This window comes from Somniosus microcephalus, chromosome 8 (assembly GCF_052327205.1).
Source record: "Somniosus microcephalus isolate GS21.2 chromosome 8, FLI_Smic_1.0, whole genome shotgun sequence".
Lineage (NCBI taxonomy): Eukaryota > Metazoa > Chordata > Chondrichthyes > Squaliformes > Somniosidae > Somniosus > Somniosus microcephalus.
In genome coordinates this window covers 31,190,752-31,210,168 of record NC_140994.1, presented here as the reverse complement: position 1 = coordinate 31,210,168, position 19,417 = coordinate 31,190,752, and the positions used below count along the sequence as shown (strand labels likewise).

At 43.4% G+C, this 19,417-nt stretch overlaps 1 protein-coding gene across 3 annotated transcripts in view; it reads right to left on the bottom strand.

Annotated features, from left to right (window-relative positions):
- The window catches only part of ablim1b (actin binding LIM protein 1b), a 468,612-nt gene that overhangs the window by 305,033 nt on the left and 144,162 nt on the right, over positions 1-19,417 (bottom strand). Inside the window, exon 1 of one of the 3 annotated variants that reach the window (XM_085994436.1) lies at positions 6,262-6,444. The exons of the other annotated variants lie outside the window; for them this stretch is intronic. Coding sequence (XP_085850562.1) covers positions 6,262-6,352 — 91 coding nt within the window. The 5' untranslated portion in view covers positions 6,353-6,444. Of the gene's footprint in view, positions 1-6,261; positions 6,445-19,417 lie in introns of those variants that run through there. 3 annotated transcript variants of the gene reach the window in all.

Genomic DNA, 19,417 nt, shown 5'->3' with positions numbered 1-19,417 from the left:
TGCTCTTCTTCAAAATAGTGCCATGGGATCTTTTACGACGTGGGTCAGATGCAGAGTAAGGCTTTTAACACCTTAACACCAAGTGAAAACATAGTTTGTCATCCTTTCTGCACCCGACATCCCTCCAGACTCTGCGTGAGACTGACAAATTCTGTCAGAGATCAATTTAAAGGTGAAAGTATATTTAAGGGCAAGAAATCAAACTGTAATATATCTGAAAGTCATGGACAGAAGATGTGTTCACAGGGTGGCACTATGGGATATATCCAGATTAAAAGCCCATCTAAGATTTGAGAAGCTGATGAAGGTGCAAATCACTCTCCTGCTCTCTTAGCTGGACTGTCACAAAAGAGGGAAACATAAAAAAAAAACTTTCTCGGTCTTACATTCAGTCAGACAGTAATTTTACATTTTCAAAAGTAGGAAAATGGAAATTATACTATTAACTGGGCTCTGTTGATAATTATATGGATATAATAATTATAAAATACAGTCCCAATATGCCATAAAAAGAATATTTTGCTGAGCCTGTAGTTTCTATCTCCACTCCCCTTCCTTTGTGTTAAGTCACTGCATCTTTCAGATTGATCCCTACATTCACTGCTACCCATTCTGAAGCTAATCCAATATTAATTGAATGCTAAGATGGTTTTGTTGGTCTAGATGCTAATCCTAGGTTTATCACCAGAACCCCATGGCACAACTTGTTTGAGTCAGTCACAAAATTATTACAAATTATCGTTTAAGAGTAGATATTAGTGCCATAGCATGAACTCAATGTGTATGATTTTTCATATTATTATGGGGAAAAAAATGACAAAGCACAAGCCTGTCAACACTTGAAAGCTCAAGTGCCCTTTAATCAGCCACTGCAGGAAATGGTGTTGGAAACTGTGATTTGCTTTTGACTGCAAGTCTTATATTGATCACTAATTTATATGCACATGCCTCCACTTCAAACAGACTAGAGAGAGAGACAAGACTCTAATGATGTAAAGCTCCCTTCTATCTACACACATAAGAGCCACTGTCATTCTGAAGTCCTGATGAGCCTAATTAGAGACGATGTAATCCTCTGACCTACTCTGTAGTGATTGATGCGGTACATTACTCCAAACCAAAGGTTGTAGCTTTGTACCCAGGCTTGTCTGACTTTCAAATCTTTCCGCTTAGCTGCAGAATTTCAACAGTTCTCAGGTGAACCAGTAGGTGGAGTACCATGCGGAAGCAAGGCCTTCCAGAGGAAAGGTCTGAGACTCCTTCAATAGCAAAGTAACCTGACTGAGATGTCAGTCTTTAAGTATTGAAATCAGTGAGCTCGCCTCTCCAAAACTTGGTGGGAATTGGTGGCCTGCAGAATTCAACATGGAGCAAATCTGGTCAAGAAATAGTACTTCAGCTTTCTTTAAAACATTTAAAACTCTGGGCTGCTAAAGTGGAACCATTTTATTTTGGGGGGAGGGGGGTGCGCAATGGTTTTACTGGCTACAATGAAGCATCCCACATTCAAACATCTGCAGATGCACCTGCTGGGATTACCTGTGCAGGTGTCTTCCTTGTTGATTTCTGATGGGCTTGATTTCTTGGCGTTGCACCAATGCCTTTTACTTCATGATCAAATTGAAATGGTCAGTGCTGTAAAATCAAGCCAAAAAGCAAACTGCCATCTTTTTTACCGGTTTAAAGTATAATTTTACATCAGCAATGGAATTACACAGGAAGCAAATGACTGCTAGCGAGAGGTCATGTTACAAACCCAAAGCAGTTCCTGATAGCTATCTGTAGATAAGCGCAAATTCCAAAATGGGGTCATAGTTGGCCCTCGACTCTTTGCATCTTACTTTTGTGTGCTTTCATTTTTCATGAAAGTACATTGAAAATGGTAATAATTCACTCCCAGAATCCCATTATTAAACATCTTTGGATATAATATCAGAGTGTAAAATTATCTTTTAATAAATATATTACTTTAAAAGATGTCTTGGTGGAGTCAATACACTACATGGTATGGTACTGAGATATACAACAACTACATGCATTTATATAGCATGTACCATCTACAAGATGCACTGCAGCAACTCGCCAAGGCTTCTTCGACAGTACCTCCCAAACCCCTGACCTCTACCACCTAGAAGGACAAGGGTAGCAGGCGCATGGGAACACCATCACTTGCAAGTTCCCCTCAAGTTACACACCCTCCTGACTTGGAAATATATCGCCGCTCCTTCATCGTCGCTGGGTCAAAATCCTGGAACTCCCTCCCTAACAGCACTGTGGGAGAACCTTCACCACACGGACTGCAGTGGTTCAAGAAGGCATCTCACCACCACCTTCTCAAGGGCAATTAGGGATAGGCAATAAATGCTGGCCTTGCCAGCAACACCCACATCCCATGAACGAATAAAAAAATAGCACCTTTAATGTAGTAAAACATCCCAAGATGCTTCACAGGAGCTATTACCAAACAAAATTTGACACCGAGCCACATTAAGAGATATTAGGGCAGATGAGGTAGGTTTTAAGGAATGTCTTAAAGGAGAAGAGAGAGGTAGAGAGGCAGAGAGGTTTAGGGGAGTGAACTGCAGAGCTTAGGACCTAGGCAGCTGAAGGCATGGCTACCAAGGGTGGAGTGAAGAAAATTGGGGATGCGCAAGAGGCCAGAATTGGAGGAGCGCAGAGATCTTGAAGAGTTGTAGGGCTGGAGGAGGCTACAGAGCTAGGGAGGGGCGAGGCCATGGAGGGATTTGAAAGCAAGGATGAGAATTTTAAAATCAAGGTGTTGCCAGATCGGGAGCCTCTGTAGGTCAGCAAGCACAGGGGTGATTGGTGAAAGGGACTTGGTGCGAGTTAGAATACAAGCAGCAGAGTTTTGGATGAGCTCGAGTTTATTGAGGGTGCACAAATAGGAAAGTCCCAGGTTCAATTCCTGGTCTGTGCTGTAAGTTGGTGTCAGCTTTGTGTGGCTGTAGATGTGTTACATTGGTCCATGTAAGGTGAAATATCAGGTAGGCCTTTTGCTCCAAATTGCTATCTAGTGGTTCCTGCTGAGAGCGCAGGTGCACTGGGAGAGAATAGAATCAGCTTCAGTTGCGATATCCGCTCCGATTGGATAACATCGAGTAAACCACTTGGGTGGGGTATCATGGGTCGTGAGGACACACTGGAACCACACCCATACATGAGTTGCAATTTTCAGAAGTGTTGGGGGGCAAGCGGGGGGGTGGTGAAAAAGAGAGAATTAGAAGAAATATACAATGTTGAGAGTCAGTGAGCATGCAGAATATTTCAGAGGCACGATTAGAAGCTCCGACTGAAGACATTGTGGCGAGTGAGCTGTGTACAAAGTAGCAAAAGCAGAAGAAAAATATAAGGTCGGCCGAATTACCGAGTTCAAGGACTTGTAAAGGTTCTTCAAGTAGATGTGTGAAATTATTTTTTAAAATACTGGACAGTGCTTATTTATTTTGTTACAGATTTCAAAACCAGCCTGAAAAAGGACCAAAATGAGGATCTACAATTTGCTGCTGAATAAACCAGATCAAACAGACTGATTAAAATCTCTCTCTTTCAAATAATTGGGGAATATTGCTTATATGTAGTCATATCCCAAGCCAATAACATTGTATATGAGCTGATCTTAGGTCTTGGACATCAACTCTTTTTTCAGTTGAATTATCTTCTGATATATGGCGCAACACCAGCCATATATTTAAGTGAAATAGTTTAGCAGCAGTGCTAGTGATTGTTTATCATGGTGTTTTGCAACCGTGAAGATGAATCACCAACTGAAATAAAATGGACCCTCACTCGGTGTTCAGGTGTGCTGATTTCTGATAAATTATCAACAGCTAACTCTTGACAAGATGCTGACAGTTTCACACAACCCCATCTATTTCCTATTATCACTGAACATATAGCAAGAGACTGCAGCTTGTTCCAATGATGAACAGCCATTATTCTCTAGTTATTTCTATACTGGAAAATGTATTTGAAAAGAGCAATAAATATATGTGGTGATATGTAGAGATGGAACACTGAGCAACATTGCATTATGAAGGAGCAAGTTATCCATCATTAGCTCCTCACATTTATCTTTTTATCTTTATTGAGATGAGATCTTTTCCAGTCAGTGATTTTACATTTTTTAAATGAGCTTGCATAAAATATAATCTGTAACACTTGCTTTTTGTGTATCAAACAATGCATAGAAAGTGAAACTTCAAATTTTTGCTGTGCTGTGCTAGAAGGGAAAGCTGGACTATCTTAATGAATATCTGGTAACACATTTCCGGAGTTGACTAATGTTACTCGATACCTACATATACAATAGTTAACCCAGAGGATGTAACAATGCACCCTCCTTGTCATGTGAACTGGGTACCGTGTCTTTGACACATGCCACCATGCACATTTTTCCAATCTTCTAGTAGGCAGAACTAATAAGCACTCTGGTGAGATGACGTTAATGTAAAGACAAGATGCTGGTTCATTTTGCAAAAGACACATGACTGAATTGGAATGTATTTACAGACTGTTTAAAACTTCTTCTATAATGCTTCATATGACAAATAAAACACCAAAACCACACTACTCTTTTCCAGAGGTAGGTAGAATGCTCATTTTTTAATTTTCCTTTCCTTCCAGCCTCTAACTGTAAAAGTTGGCCAGCTATACCTTAATTTCGAGCCCAATCCAAAGCTTGTCTGCCTTATTTGGAACTGACTGACTTTGAACATTGGTTTTTCGCTCCTTTTTATTTCTGACGATAGGAAGTCAAGGGGCAGGACTCTTCCCCATTCAGTGATTCACCAGTGGGCCTGTTACTAGAAGAAGCTGCCTCCCTCCCAGTGGGGGGGGGGGGGAAGGGGGGGGGGAAGAAAGAGGGGGGGGAAGAGGGGGGGGGAAGAGGAGGTGTGGGGGTGGGGTGGAGGAGTCTTGGCAAACTCCCCATGCTGGGCTCAAACAAGTAGAGTAAACTCATCAATAATAGCTATGGATGGTTGTAGGAAGTCTGAAACATACAAACATATACAAATCTTGGGCAGGAAAAGACAAACTTGTCCATCCAGCTTTTCCCATACAGTCGTGATGTCTCATGCATCTCGATACATGCACTCTACCCGCCCAGAGCCATGCAAACTCCTAGGATAGCTGAAAAACCAGATTAAAAAACTCAAGCCAACTAGGGGAAAGAATCTGTAAAATTCCTTTCCAATCCCTTTAAGTGATCAAAATTAGTTTGGCAGACCAGACTGACCTTGACTTATATTACAGGCTGCCTACCTCAGCCACAAATAGGTCCAGCTCTCGAAACGAGAGAGCAAGCTATTGTCCTCAGTTGTTGTGAAATACATCTGCAATGCCTGGCTCTAGCATAAAACCTCCGCTTTGACTCGGTGGCTGCAACATGTAAAGATAATTTTCAATCTGCTTGAACCCACTTTCATTTAAAACACACCATTTGAATGTAACTCATTTCCAATTCCTTGAATGGTTAAAAATCCCAAAACATAAGCAGTATAAACCGAAATGTTTCCGAGTTTCGTGAAGGGGATGCCCAATTGCCAGCTTTTTCAGTATATAGGTACAAAGTAAACTTAACTAGCAGTCCAGAAAGGCTCCTGCTTTCAGGTAATATTACCACATTGGACACGGATATTTTTGATAAAAGAGCCAGTATTCATTCATCTGGCATCTCAGATGGCATAGCAGTCTTTATAAATGAAGTACATCTCTGTAGAAATAGTGTACACTTCCCATGTAAGTATACAGCTTTTACACCATGCACTGCATTTCTCTAGGCGTATCTACTGAGATCAGTTCTGTTCGAGACAGCCCTATATTTTTTAGCCAATGCAGAATCTTTTTTTTCCATTTTATTACAGATTCGTAAGTTCTGATCCAAGACAAAGAATAAGGAATGCAAATAGTTTTGGAACAAACACCAATTGCATTCAACGCAATAATTTCTTAACCTTAAAACTTTTTACAGAGCCAATTTAATCAGCTAACTGTTGAAAATATAGATCACAGCATCAGTATCTGTAAACACTTACTAAAAAACACACGAGAAGCTTTATTTTAAATCAATTGTAAAAGGAAATCAAATTATCAACTGTATCCATTTTGTATAATGATATATCTATGTATCCATTCCATCATCTTCAGCAGTAAATAGCAGCACTATAACTCCAGCCTTCACATACCCTGTATAGCATTTCAGAAAATGATGTAATAGTTATGAAAAGCTATAACTTTTACCTTCCAATTTTCCCATCTTCCCTTCAAGGCAGTAACTGTCATCTCTGCTTGGCAACTCCCCCACAGTATGTTTGAAAACAACATTCTCCATATGGAAAAGGAAAACGGTCACAAGTGGCGAAGTTAGAATGAACTCATACCATTGTTGCTGTCCCAAATTTCCTGAATGAAAACAGCAGCTATTGTACTGCAAACCTATAAGAGCTAAGAGCTGTATTTCACAATTAAACAAACAGGAAGTGTAGTCCAGCAAGTTTCAACAGATTACAACTGTTTTAACATCACCAGTGTGCAAGGAAACACAAAGCAGCTCACTAAGCAGCCTTTCCTATCAAGACAATTATTTTGCTATTTAATAGAATAATAGAATCTTACAACAGAGAAGGAGGCTGTTCGGCCCGCCGTGCCTCTTTGAAAGAGCTATCCCATTTAGTCCCACACCCCAGCTTTTTCCCCATAGCCCTGCAAATTAGTCTTCTTCAAGTACATGTCCAATTGCCTTTTCAAAGTTCCTACTGAATCTGATTCCGCCACCCTTTCAGGTAGTGTGTTCCAGGTCGTAGCAACACCCTGTGAAAAAAGGCAACGAGCAAGCAACACATTTTAATTGCTAATGAACTCATCAGGTTTGGTAATGATGTTATGGTATGTGTAATCTCTTCACTTTACAAACAGCAGCACGGAGTCATATTTTTAATTATTGGCTGATTTATTAGGTGACTCTGAGGCCCAGTACATCAGCGGCATACTTGTAGACCTGCTTTTATTGTTTCCAGTTATATTGCCCAAGTGAGGTACACATTTTAAATGAGTTCTGTTGCCTCACTAAGTGTCTCAAGCAACACGTCACCAGATTGTAAACTATAGTACGCATTCCGATAGGCCAATTGAAGGGAGTGACACCATCAGGCTGCTAATTGCATCTGCTGACATTTTAAACCTTTATTCAACACTGCAGAATAAAAAAAAAGTATTGTGAGAGCTTGCTGTGCAATACTCACATAGCAGCTTTCAGCAATGTTGTAAGAGCTAATTTCGGAACTTGGCCTGCCTCAAAACTCACAGAACAACAACAGCGCTTCCTGATAGTGAGGAGTGGGATGTCATTCGAAGGAGAATTAACAGAATTGTTGCAATGAAAACTACTGAAAGTGCCTGTTCATTAAATCCAATAAGCACATTTTTAAGGGATATTTGACAATTATCTCAGTGAGTTAAAAATTATTTTTCTTGAAAGCTTGCAAAGTATTTTTCATTTGTTTAAGAAGTTACTATTGGAATAATCTGGTTTAACTATTTCAAGGTTCTTCATGGATAATTTGTGTTCTAAATACTAACACCATTTTTCTAAATATTTTTCAAAAATATGCTTTTCATTAAATATGTCTACATATAGAGTTGTTGTGCTGTTATCCAACAGATGTTTTCCTTACCTTGGTTTTAAATCATGTCTAATTCAAATGCGACTTCAGACTATAAGCAATATGTAACTGTATGCAGCATTGGAAAGCATGAATTAATTTGTATATTAGGGATATATAAAATCTTTACATTAAATCACTTTTGGTCTGCATGGACTTAGCTTGTCTGTTCTAACAATACTGTCCACCTTCAATGATCGGCAGCTGCTTAACTGAGTTTCTTTTTTTAGCTTGCTTGCACCTGGATCCTTCTCCCAGAGCCACACATTTTCCATGAACTATTCAGCTTTGGTCGAGGCAGCATCTGCTTATTCTGTTTTCACTGCTGCATGAATAAAGAGGCAGAGAGTTTGATGGTTCTGGGTTTCTGATGGTACTTACTGCCAACTCACTTTGTTAGCATCTTCCTTTTTGGAGATTATGCAAAGGGCCATTTTGATCATTATCCACATAAGGTTAAAGCTACTGGATAGATTAGCTTACATTATGTGATATCCGAGTGGTAAGGTCAGAAACTGAGAGAAGCGAGATATTAGGAACAATCCCAACTGTTTATTTACACGGTGTAGCAGAGAGACATAGCTCTTACAAGCTGTAAGCCAGGCACATAATTCTTACTGCATGAGCCAAGATGAAGGATGAACCACTGAGTCATACCCATAATGCAATGCCACATTACCGTATAAACTGGTGTACCAGGACATTGAATACATGACCCATTACCTTAAATACTGGTGAATGTGAACCCTTAATATTTGGCTCCATCTGGTGGATAACTTAAACATTACATCCCAGATTACTATATCCCTCCCCTCTTAAGTTGAACATTAATTTCTTAACAACATTCTTAAAAAGTCCCATAAGGAAACTCCTTTAACGATAGTCCATACTGAATGAATCTAGCAGGTCATTATCAATCTCTCTGGCGGCTTGTGAGCCCTTGGTGAACGTCTTACAGTCAAGTCCCTGCTTGGTTGTGGTAGAGCCACCTGCTGCTCCTGAGCAGTACTCAGAGTATCTGACTCTGCTACGATGGTTTCCTCTTGACGAAGGGTCCAGGTGGAACTGGCTCTGTTCGTGGTGGTGATACCACCGATGCATTTGGATAACTGGGGGCCAACTTGTCCTCCGACATCTCCTCTGGAACCTCCAGTTCGATTTCCCCTTGTCTGGTCAGTATCTGATCTACATGTCTGCGTACTACCTGACCAGTTCCCACCATGACCGTATATGAAACTGGACCAGTCATTGAGTCTATGACGCCAGGAATCCATTTTGGACCATAACTGAAATTCCTGGTAAGGACCGCATCTCCTTCTCCAAAACTGCGGCTCTTTGTCCTTCTGTCATGGTTCTCCTTTTGTTTGATTTGTCGGTTTTCCACCTTCCTTTTTAGGTCTGGGTGAACTAGATCAAGAGTGGAGCGTAGTCGACGTCCTAACAACAGCTCAGCAGGAGAGAGTCCTGTGGTACGTTGAGGTGTTATTCTGTAGCTGAACAGAACTCATGACACCTTGGCTGCCAAACTCCCTTCCGCACTTTTTTTCATCATCTCCTTAAATGTTTGTACGGCTCTCTCCGCAAGTCCATTTGAAGACGGATGATATGGAGCTGAGGTCACGTGCACTATGCCATTGTTTCTCATGAACTCTTTTTTGTTTCTGTACTCACAAAACACGTGGCATTGTCACTTACTACGATCTCCGGTAGCCTTTGATTACTAAAACTCCTATGCAGGCAGTCTATAGTAACAGTAGATGAAGCAGAATTTACAGGATAAACATCCATCTATTTGGAATGGGCATCAATGATTATGAGGAACATCTTTCCCTTGAATGGACCCGCATAATCTACATGTAATCTTCTCCATGGTTTATCCGGCCACTCCCAGGGGTGGAGAGGAGCCGCTGCTGGTGCCTTCCTGTGTACTTGACAAGTGCTGCATGTCTTGACTAGATTTTCTATCTCCTCATCTAGCTTTGGCCACCAGAAGTAACTCCTTGCCAAGGCTTTCATACGCGAAACTCCAGGATGACACTGATGTAGTTGCCCTAGGATAGACTGTCGTGCTGGCTGTGGAATAATCACTCGTGCTCCCCACAACACGCAACCATCCTGCACACCCAGCTCTGTCTTCCTGACACTAAGGTATGAAATCAGTCCCTTCCGGATGCTGTGGCCAACCCCTCATCACATATTCTCAGACTCTAGACAGTACTGGATCTTTACCGGTCCATGTCCTTACTTGTTCTGCGGTCACAATTGCCGAGTCCGTGTCCTCCAACATTAAAACTCTGTCCTCTGGAGCTGCACGGATAGGTGTACCTGGCAGTGGAAGACGGCTCAAGGCATCTGCGTTCCCATGGTACTTGCCCGCCTTGTAAACGATGACATACTCATATGCCCTCAACGTCACTGCCCACCTCTGGATCCGGGGTGACACCATCTGTGGTACTGCTTTCATTTCATTAAAAAGAGATAGAAGAGGTTTATGATCGGTGCATATGGTGAATTTCCTGCCATATATGTACTTGTGAAACCTCTGTAACCCAAACATTACTGCTAACCCCTCTTTATCTAACTGGGAATAGTTTTTTTCCGCTGGTGTCAGAGTTCGAGACATAAACCCTATTGGTCTTTCTGTTCCATCTTCCAAGCTGTGTGAAAGAACCGTCCCCACCCCATAAGGTGAAGCATCACAAGAGAGAATGATGTCTTTCTCTGCATTGTAGTGAACCAGCACATCCGAGGACAGCATCAGTTTCTTGGACTGTTCAAATGAAACCCTCTGTTCCTCTTCCCACTGTCACTGTGTCTCCTTGCGCAGAAGTTTGTGAAGAGGTGCTAACACTGTTGCCAAGTTTGGTAAAAATCTGTTATAATAGTTTAGCAGTCCCAAGTAAGCTTTTAACTCAGTCACATTGGTAGGAGCTGGGGCCTCCTGCAGTGCTTGTACCTTCTCCTTGATTGGATGGAGCCCGGTGGTGTCCACTCTGTGTCCCAGGAACACGGCCTCATTCCCCAGGAAAGTGCACTTACTCCTCTTGAGCCGTAACCCAGCCTTATCCAATCTCTGTAGTATCGGTTCTTCCCGTTAGCAGAATGTCATCCAGATAGATTGAAACATGTGGGATCCCTTGCAGTACACCCTCGATAGTCCTCTGGAAAATAGCTGGACTAGATGAGACACTGAATGGTAAGCGGTTATAGGTAAACAAACCCTTGTGTGTATTTATGGTTACATACTTCTTGGATTCCTCATCTAGTGTAATCTGCAAGTATGCATGACTCATATCCAGCTTCGTGAATTTCTTCCCTCCAGCCAGGTTTGCAAAGAGATCCTCTGTTTTGGGAATAGGATACTGTTCTAGTTTAGACACCCTATTTACTGTCAATTTATAATCTCCACAGAATCTTACCGAATTGTCCGGTTTTAAAATAGGTACAATGGGAGCTGCCCATTCTGAACATTTCATGGGTTCCAGTATGTTCTCTCTCAAAAGACGGTCAAGCTCAGCCTCTACCTTCAGTTTCATGGCATACGGCACAGGTCGTTGTTTAAAAAATCTTGGCAGTGCCTCCTTGTCTACATAAATCTTAGCTGGGGGGCCATTAAATGTGCCAAGTTCTTCCTTGAACACGTTCTCATGTTCAATCAACACTTCTTGCAACGACAACTGTTTGCCTCCCTCTATTTGATTTATTGCTCCCCAATCTAATTTAAGTTCTTGTATCCAGCCCCGACCTAACAGGTTTGGTCCGGAACCCGATACTACAACTACAGGTAGCTGTTCCACAGTGTCCCTGTGTTGCACAGTTACAGTAGCTGTACCCAATGTCGCCACTCGTTCACCGGTATATGTTTTAAGCTGCATAAAGCAAGACTTTAACTCTGGAACGTTTGCACGGTTCCACAATTTTGAGTACTCCTCCCTGTTCATTATGGTTACACCGCATCCTGTATCCACTTCAAAGTTGACCTTAGAGTCATTTACTGTCAGTTGCAAAGTGATAGGATCCACTTTTGGAATGTTCTCTACCATACTATGCATTATGAACATGTCGTCTTCTTTCTCAGCTTCTCCACTGATGTGATATGCTCCCTGTTTTTTCACTTCACTTCCTAGGTTTTGCTTTCCTCCCTTTTTGGTTTGTATTCCTCCACGATTGCTTTTGCCCTGCATGCACGTTTTATGTGTCCTTTTTTCTCACACTTGTGGCACTTTTCCTCCAGAAACCTGCATTCCCTCGCCAGGTGATCGCCATTGCATCTATAACATGCCTTTACATGCTCACGTTGTGGTTTCTGACGCATGTTTAACTTGTGCACAATAACCTGACCTGCAACTTGCTTTGTAGTAGCCCAGTCTGAACCTTGTATTTCTTTTACATCTCGGTTCGCTGTCTCCATGCTTGAGCAAGTTCCAACGCTTTTTCATACGTAAGCCCTGTCTCGGACAATAATCTCCGCTGCATTCGATCATCCATTATCCCACAAACTAGCCTATCTCTCAGCATGTCTTTCAGGTTGTTGCCATAATTGCAATCGTGTGCCAATTTTCTCAACACCGCTACATAATCCAATACAGTCTCTCCCGGTTTTCTGTTCCGTGAATTAAATTTGAAACGCTGTACAATCTCACTCGGTCTGGGATTGAAATGGTCCTTCAGCAAGGCCACTAAGTCAGCAAATGATCTGTCTCCAGGCTTTTCAGGACTGCATAAGTTTCTCATTAAACTATACGTCTGACTTCCCACGGAAGTGAGAAAAATAGCTCTCCTTTTTCCTACATCATTTATATCATTTGCTTCAAAGAAATGCATCAACACCTTGCAGTATTCATCCCAGGTCTGCGTCTGAACATCAAAAGCAGAGATCTTTTCTACCGTAGCAGCCATGATCCGTTATTCAGTGCTCTTTTATTTTTTTTGCTCCGTCACGATGTGATCTGTTGATCCTCATCACCAATATGTGATATCCGAGTGGTAAGGTCAGAAACTGAGAAAAGCGAGATATTAGGAACAAACCCAACTGTTTATTTACACGGTGTAGCAGAGAGACATAGCTCTTACAAGCTGTAAGCCAGGCACATTTCTTACTGCATGAGCCAAGATGGAGAATGAACCTCTGAGTCAGACCCATAATGCAATGCCACATTACCATATTAACTGGTGTACCAGGACATTGAATACATGACCCATTACCTTAAATACTGGTGAATGTGAACCCTTAATATTTGGCTCCATCTGGTGGATAACTTAAACATTACATCCCGGATTACTACACATTATCTACAACTTTTGCAATTGTGAAGTGCCTTGGGGCCTTTTGCTATGTCATAGGTGCTATATAAATGCAAGCTGTTGTTGTTTGCAGTTAACAACCACCAAATGTTCAGTGCTCTCTTGTTTTAATTGGAACAAAAATATCTAGGTCAGGGGATGGTTATAGCAAAAGTACAAAAGCAAATTATTTCACATAATCATCAAAGATTGACAGAGACATTACCCAGCAATTATGAGAGCGTGTAGTTAGGTAACTGCAAAACAACATCAATTGTGGAAAGATTACCTATCAGAATAGCTCATGGAAGTGAGCAAAAATAGGTAGAATATAACCAGCCACTGACAGTATAGACATGATCCCTAACTGTCATTTTATCATCATTGTAGTTACCTTTTGAAATCGCTCACTCATTCCCTTTCTGTCTGTGGCAGCAGCTGTAGTTATTACTCAATCATGCTTGAATGTTCAGATAACAGGAGCCAGCCTTACTTTAGGGTGAAATAGACAGGAGGTAGAGTCAATTTTCTCCCCAAGTGTTAACTGAACTCACAGGGCAGTGATTAGTAGACTTTAGCATCAGCTATTACTATTACTGCCACTAGAATGCATAACAAGAGCAACAGCACGTAGAAATAGAGCACTCAATTACTAGGTTGTTGGCCAATAGAGGAATAGTTCCTTAACTGGATAACCTACTAACATTCTGTGGATCAGTTATTAACCATCATTGTCTGACTAATTTCAATGCAATCTCAGTGTAGGGATTGGTGCCCTGCTGGACGTGACATTTTCCTTTTTCTGCTGTGCGTGCAGGATGAATTACTGCACTTGTCCAAATTATCATTAACCCCCAATGGTCAAAGCAAATTCAGCAGCCAAAGTGGTTGAGCACCTGTCTGCAAACCAAAAGGATTGATATTATCTCAGAGGTGAAAAACCTGACTTTGTTCAACTTGCACCAATCATTTGACAATGGTGTTGTAGAAATTTACCATCTATATGTCCTGGCTGGATGAGTAGTGTAGAAAGGGAGCAAAACTCATGAGAAAATTGAGTTGTTTTTTTAAATGACAATAATGTAAGCCTTGTGTGATATTTTAAGTTTACTATTCACTGGTGAGTATAAAAGTATCTATTAGGTAGACAATGAAAAAATATATAGAACAGCATTAACAATGTCAGGGCTCACAGAGTAAGGAAGCACCTTTTATGTCCTCAAGATGTCCTAAATCACTTCACAGCCAATGAAGTGTAGTTACTATTGAAATGTAAGGAAACGTGACAGCCAATTTAAACACATTGGGGCAGAAATTCCTCCCCAAACGCGTGAGTACGGAAGGGGTACTCACGCGTCTGGCCGGAGGAAATGCCGGTTTTCAGCATGCACAGCGCATGCGCTGAAAACCGGCATTTCCTCTCCTCTCACCCAAGAGTTGAAGAGGCTAGCGCGTGCACTGTAAGAGGCTAGCGCGTGCACTGTAGGGGGCAGCGCGTGCGTCTTGGATTTCCTCTGTTTTGGGGGATTTGCGCATGTGTAAAGGCCTCCGGTCTTTACGCTTGTAAAAAGCACACGTAAGTATTTATTTTTACAGCTAAGTGGTGTTTTAGTGCAATTTAGAATTTTTTTTCCACAGGTTTATTATTTTAAAGAATCTACAATAAGGTAAGTTTAGTTTTAGACCCTTTTTATTAAAAATTTATTTTTTCAAAAAAAAAAATTGTTTAAATTATTTTTTTAAACTTATTTATACTTAATTTAATGATTGGGATGTTTTTTAAAATTTTATTTAAAGTTTAAGTAGTGTTTTGGGGTGCAGTACTTCTCATGAGTTTGACAGTTCTTACTCTCAAACTTATGAATGAAGTTTCCCCTCCCCTGATTGGCTGAACAGTGCTCACCTGATCCCAGCCGGCACATCGCACTAACTACGCCGCTGGGTCAGGTTAGCACAGCGCGCCGACATCAGAACCTGGCCACTGAAAGGAAATCCACTGCGGGCCAGGTTTCAGATGTCGGCGCGCAGGGTGAGTGCACATCGGGGACTTGCACGCGTGGCAAGCCCCCGACACCAAGTTCTGGGCCATTAAGATCCTACAAACAGCAATGAGGTAAATGACCAGGTGATCTGTTTTAGTGGTGTTGGTTGAAGGATAAATATTAGCCAGGACCAAACACATCTTCCCCTCACCTCCCCTTTCAGCATTCTGAAGGGACAGCTCCCTCCGCGACACCCTGGTCCACTCCTCAATCACCCCCAGCAGCCCTTCTCCTTCACCTGGTACCTTCCCGTGCAAGCGCAGGAGATGCAACACATGCCCTTTTACCTCCTCCCTTCCCACTGTCCAGGGCCCCAAACACCCCTTCCAGGTGAAACAGCGATTTACGTGTACTTCTTGCAATTTAATATACTGTATTCGCTGCTCACGATGCGGTCTCCTCTACATTGGGGAGACCAAACACAGATTGGGTGACCGTTTTGTGGAACACCTCCGTTCAGTCCGTAAGGGTGATCCTGAGCTTCCGGTCGCCTGTCACTTTAATTCACCGCTTCACTCCCACTCTGATCTCTCTGTCCTCGGGCTATTGCATTGCTGCAATGAAGCTCAACGTAAGCTCGAGGAACAGCACCTCATCTTTCGATTGGGCACTTTGCAGCCTACTGGACTCAACATTGAGTTTAACAATTTCAGATAATTATCCCTGCCCCCATTTTTCATGCAGTATGATTTCTGCCATTCCCATTTGCAACATTTTATCTTTCCTGCCTCTTACAAAAGCACAGGGTATTCTTTCTATTCCTTCCTCCCTGTAGTGTATGTACCCGTCTACCTTTAAGGAAACTATTGTATGTAACCGTTCACCTTTAAGAGAACTACGTTAGGTGTGGCACTACTTGTTTGGCTTCTGTATACTGTAATACCGACAGTGACCACACCAGTATATAAGTGTTGTGGCAGGATTGCTGGGGCAGATTCGCCCTGACCTTCGAATAGTAAAGACCTGTTTGTTTGTTATTCCTGAAGTCTGTGTCGTTATTAACTGTACAACCCACAGACTTTACAGTGGCGACGAGTCCGATCGTACCCTGCGGCAAGACTACCAAAGCAACTAAAGAGCGTCGAAGAGAGGCAACCGCCCTCGTCGTTCTGCTGGAAGAAAACACGAGGCTGCAGCAATAGAAAGGAGGAAGACTTTAGCAACAAAAGCTTCCATCAGCAACAGGCACTGACTACCCTTCTACCACGGTGCGGAGTGAGCCGATCAGCAGGAAACAAGGCGGCCGCGGAGACTGTGAGTAGGGGAAAGTGTAAAGAATATCCGGAGGATAAGGGCTGTGCACTCGACCACGGTTGAGGGGGAGCGGAGCCGGTCAGAAAGTCGGGTCCAACGGCGTCGTGAGACAGCCGGACCGCGATCGGCGGGAAAAAGCCAGGCAGCGACCGAAGCCACGAAGCGCTGAGACCGGGAGCTGGCACGGGAAGAGAGAAACCCAGCCGCAGCCGGGGAGGGAAGCACCGGACTGCGTGAGGGCTGGGAGGCGAACAGGAACAGAGCGTGTGGGAGAGGCAGAGCCGACCAAAGGAGGCTGCGTGGAGCCAGTCCAGCGGCTGAACTGTCCTCCACCAACGGGGTACCCTGCGCCGGTAGAGCCGAGTGTGCAGGAGAGAGAGAGACAGAGCCGAGCAAGGGGAGAGAGACTGCGCGAGAGCCAGTCCAGCGGCTGAACTGTCCTCCACCAACGGGGTACCCAGCGCCGGTAGAACCAAACGTGCGGGAGAGAGAAAGACAGAGCCGAGTAAGGGGAGCTGTGCGAGAGCCAGCCCAGCGGCTGAACCTGTCCGTTGTGGGGAAAGCGTACCCCTTCCACCAGGGAAGAAACGCGGGAAGCCGCCATTAGGCGGCGAAGACGACAGAAGCAGGAAACCGCCATTGAAGTGGGCGGGGAGAGAAGGAAAGAGCGGGAAACCGCCATTTTCGCAGGAAAAGCCGTCATCTTAGGAAAAAAAAAAAAAAAAATTGTGTTGTACCCAAGGAAAGGAAGATGCCTAAGCGGGGGGACATCAACGATTTTAATTCTGAGATAGAAGACTGGGCCACGTACGTGGAACGTATTGAGATACATTGTAAGGCTAACAAAATAGCTAAGGATGAAAAAGCTTTAACCTTACTTAACATGATGGGTGCGAAAACATTCGGGTTGTTGAAGCATCTTCTCTCACCAGCTAAACTGGCGGATCAGACTTTCGATGATATTGTAGCAGTGCTGAAGGATCACTTGAACCCCACACCGTTGATACTGGCTGAACGATCCAAATTCTATGCAAGAACGCAGAAGAAAGACGAAAGCAACACGGAATACTTGGTCGAACTGCGTAGGCTAGCGGAACACTGCCAGTTCGGAGGGAATCTGACAGAGGCACTGCGAGACAAGTTCGTATGTGGATTGTCCAAAGAAGGGACGCAAAAGCGACTACTGGAAGAGAACGACCTCACACTAGACAGGGCTGTCCTTATAGCTGCATCGCACGAAGCCGCAGCGAAAGGAACGGCGGAAATGCAGCTAAAGGCGGCGGCACTCGGGGTGGACCAAATTACCTCGAGGACAACAAAATGCTATCATTGTGGGAAGACAACACACGACCAGAATCAATGCTGGGTTAAAAACCAAGAATGCAGGAAATGTGGCAAGATCGGGCACATAGCTAAGGTATGCCGGTCAGGAACAACGTACAACAATAAGGAGTCACCACAAAAATGGTACGGAAAAGTGCAAGAGGTGACTAGGAAGAGTCTGAGGGAACAGAAGTCGGACTCACACTCCAAATGCAAAGGACTGGACAGTCTGAGAATTCACAATGTGAGTAATGAAGCTGACTGACAAACTATCTGGATAACGCTACAGATTGCAAAGGTCCAAGTAAAAATGGAAGTGGACACCGGATCGGCGTTGACGGTCATGAATAAGCATGACTATAAAAAGTTTTTCAAGCATATTCCACTACGGGATACGGAACTAGTACTACAGACATACACGGGGCACAAAGTATTCCCCATCGGAAAGATAGAAGTCAAGGTGAGATACAAGGATAAAGATCACCACCGGTTGGACCTGTATGTGTTGCCTGAGGGAGGTCCACCACTTCTGGGACGGGAGTGGATCCGAAAAATAAAGATGGACTGGCATTCACTAAACACCATGACGGTGGATTCGGAAAAAGAGGATGTCAAACCGGAACGGTTGTCCAGAATATTGGACGAAGCTAAAGAGGTATTCCAGCAAGGACTGGGAACACTGCGAGGAATTAAAGCAAAGGTTAAGATTGCAGAACATGCAAGCCCAAAGTTTTTTAAGGCCAGATCGGTACCTTACGCAATACGACCAGCGGTGGAGGCAGAACTGGAAGAACTTAAACGATCAGGGGTTCTGTCAAAAGTGGACTGGAGTGAGTGGGCCACGCCCATTGTTCCCGTCATGAAGTCCTCACCAAGTAATAAGCCAGGGGGACCGGGGAAGGTCCGTATCTGCGGAGATTTCAAGATCACTGTGAATCCGGTGCTTCACACGGTACAATACCCGCTTCCGCGGATTGAAGATATCTTTGCTTCGTTGGCTGGAGGGAAGCACTTCACGAAAATAGACCTGGCTCAGGCATATTTACAGATGGAGGTCGAGGAAGAGTCACGCCAGTACCTCACCATCAACACTCACAGAGGCTTGTATCGCTATAATAGACTGGTCTTTGGGGTAGCTTCGGCGCCAGCAATTTGGCAGAGGGCCATGGAACAGGTGTTACAAGGAATTCCAAGCATGCAGTGCTACTTAGATGACATTTTAATCACGGGAAAAGATGAGGAAGAACACCTCACGAATTTGAAACTGGTACTCACCAGGTTGAAGGAGTATGGCCTTTGGGTTAATTGCAAGAAGTGTGAGTTCTTCCAAAAACGGATCTCATACTGCGGTCATGTCATTGACCGAGAGGGACTGCATAAGTCACCTGAAAAGATAGAAGCGGTCGTGAAGGCCCCCGCTCCAGGAAACGTTTCACAGTTAAGATCATTCTTGGGGTTGATTAATTACTATCACAAGTTTCTGCCAAATTTATCCACGGTGCTGCATCCGCTGAATGATCTGTTGCGGAAAGAAACACCATGGAAGTGGAGTGAAGAATGCAAAAGGGCTTTTCGCAGAAGCAAGGAGTTGATTACCTCTGAAGAAGTGTTGGCTCATTTCAACCCAGCATTACCCCTTCGTCTAGCTTGTGATGCTTCCCCGTACGGAATTGGGGCAGTACTTTCGCACAGGCTCGGAAAGGCCAGTGGCATTCGCGTCACGATCATTGACACCCGCGGAGCGAAATTACGCTCAAATAGATAGGGAGGCACTCAGTCTTGTGTGGGGCGTGAAGAAATTCAACCATTACCTACAATGTAAAAAGTTCACAT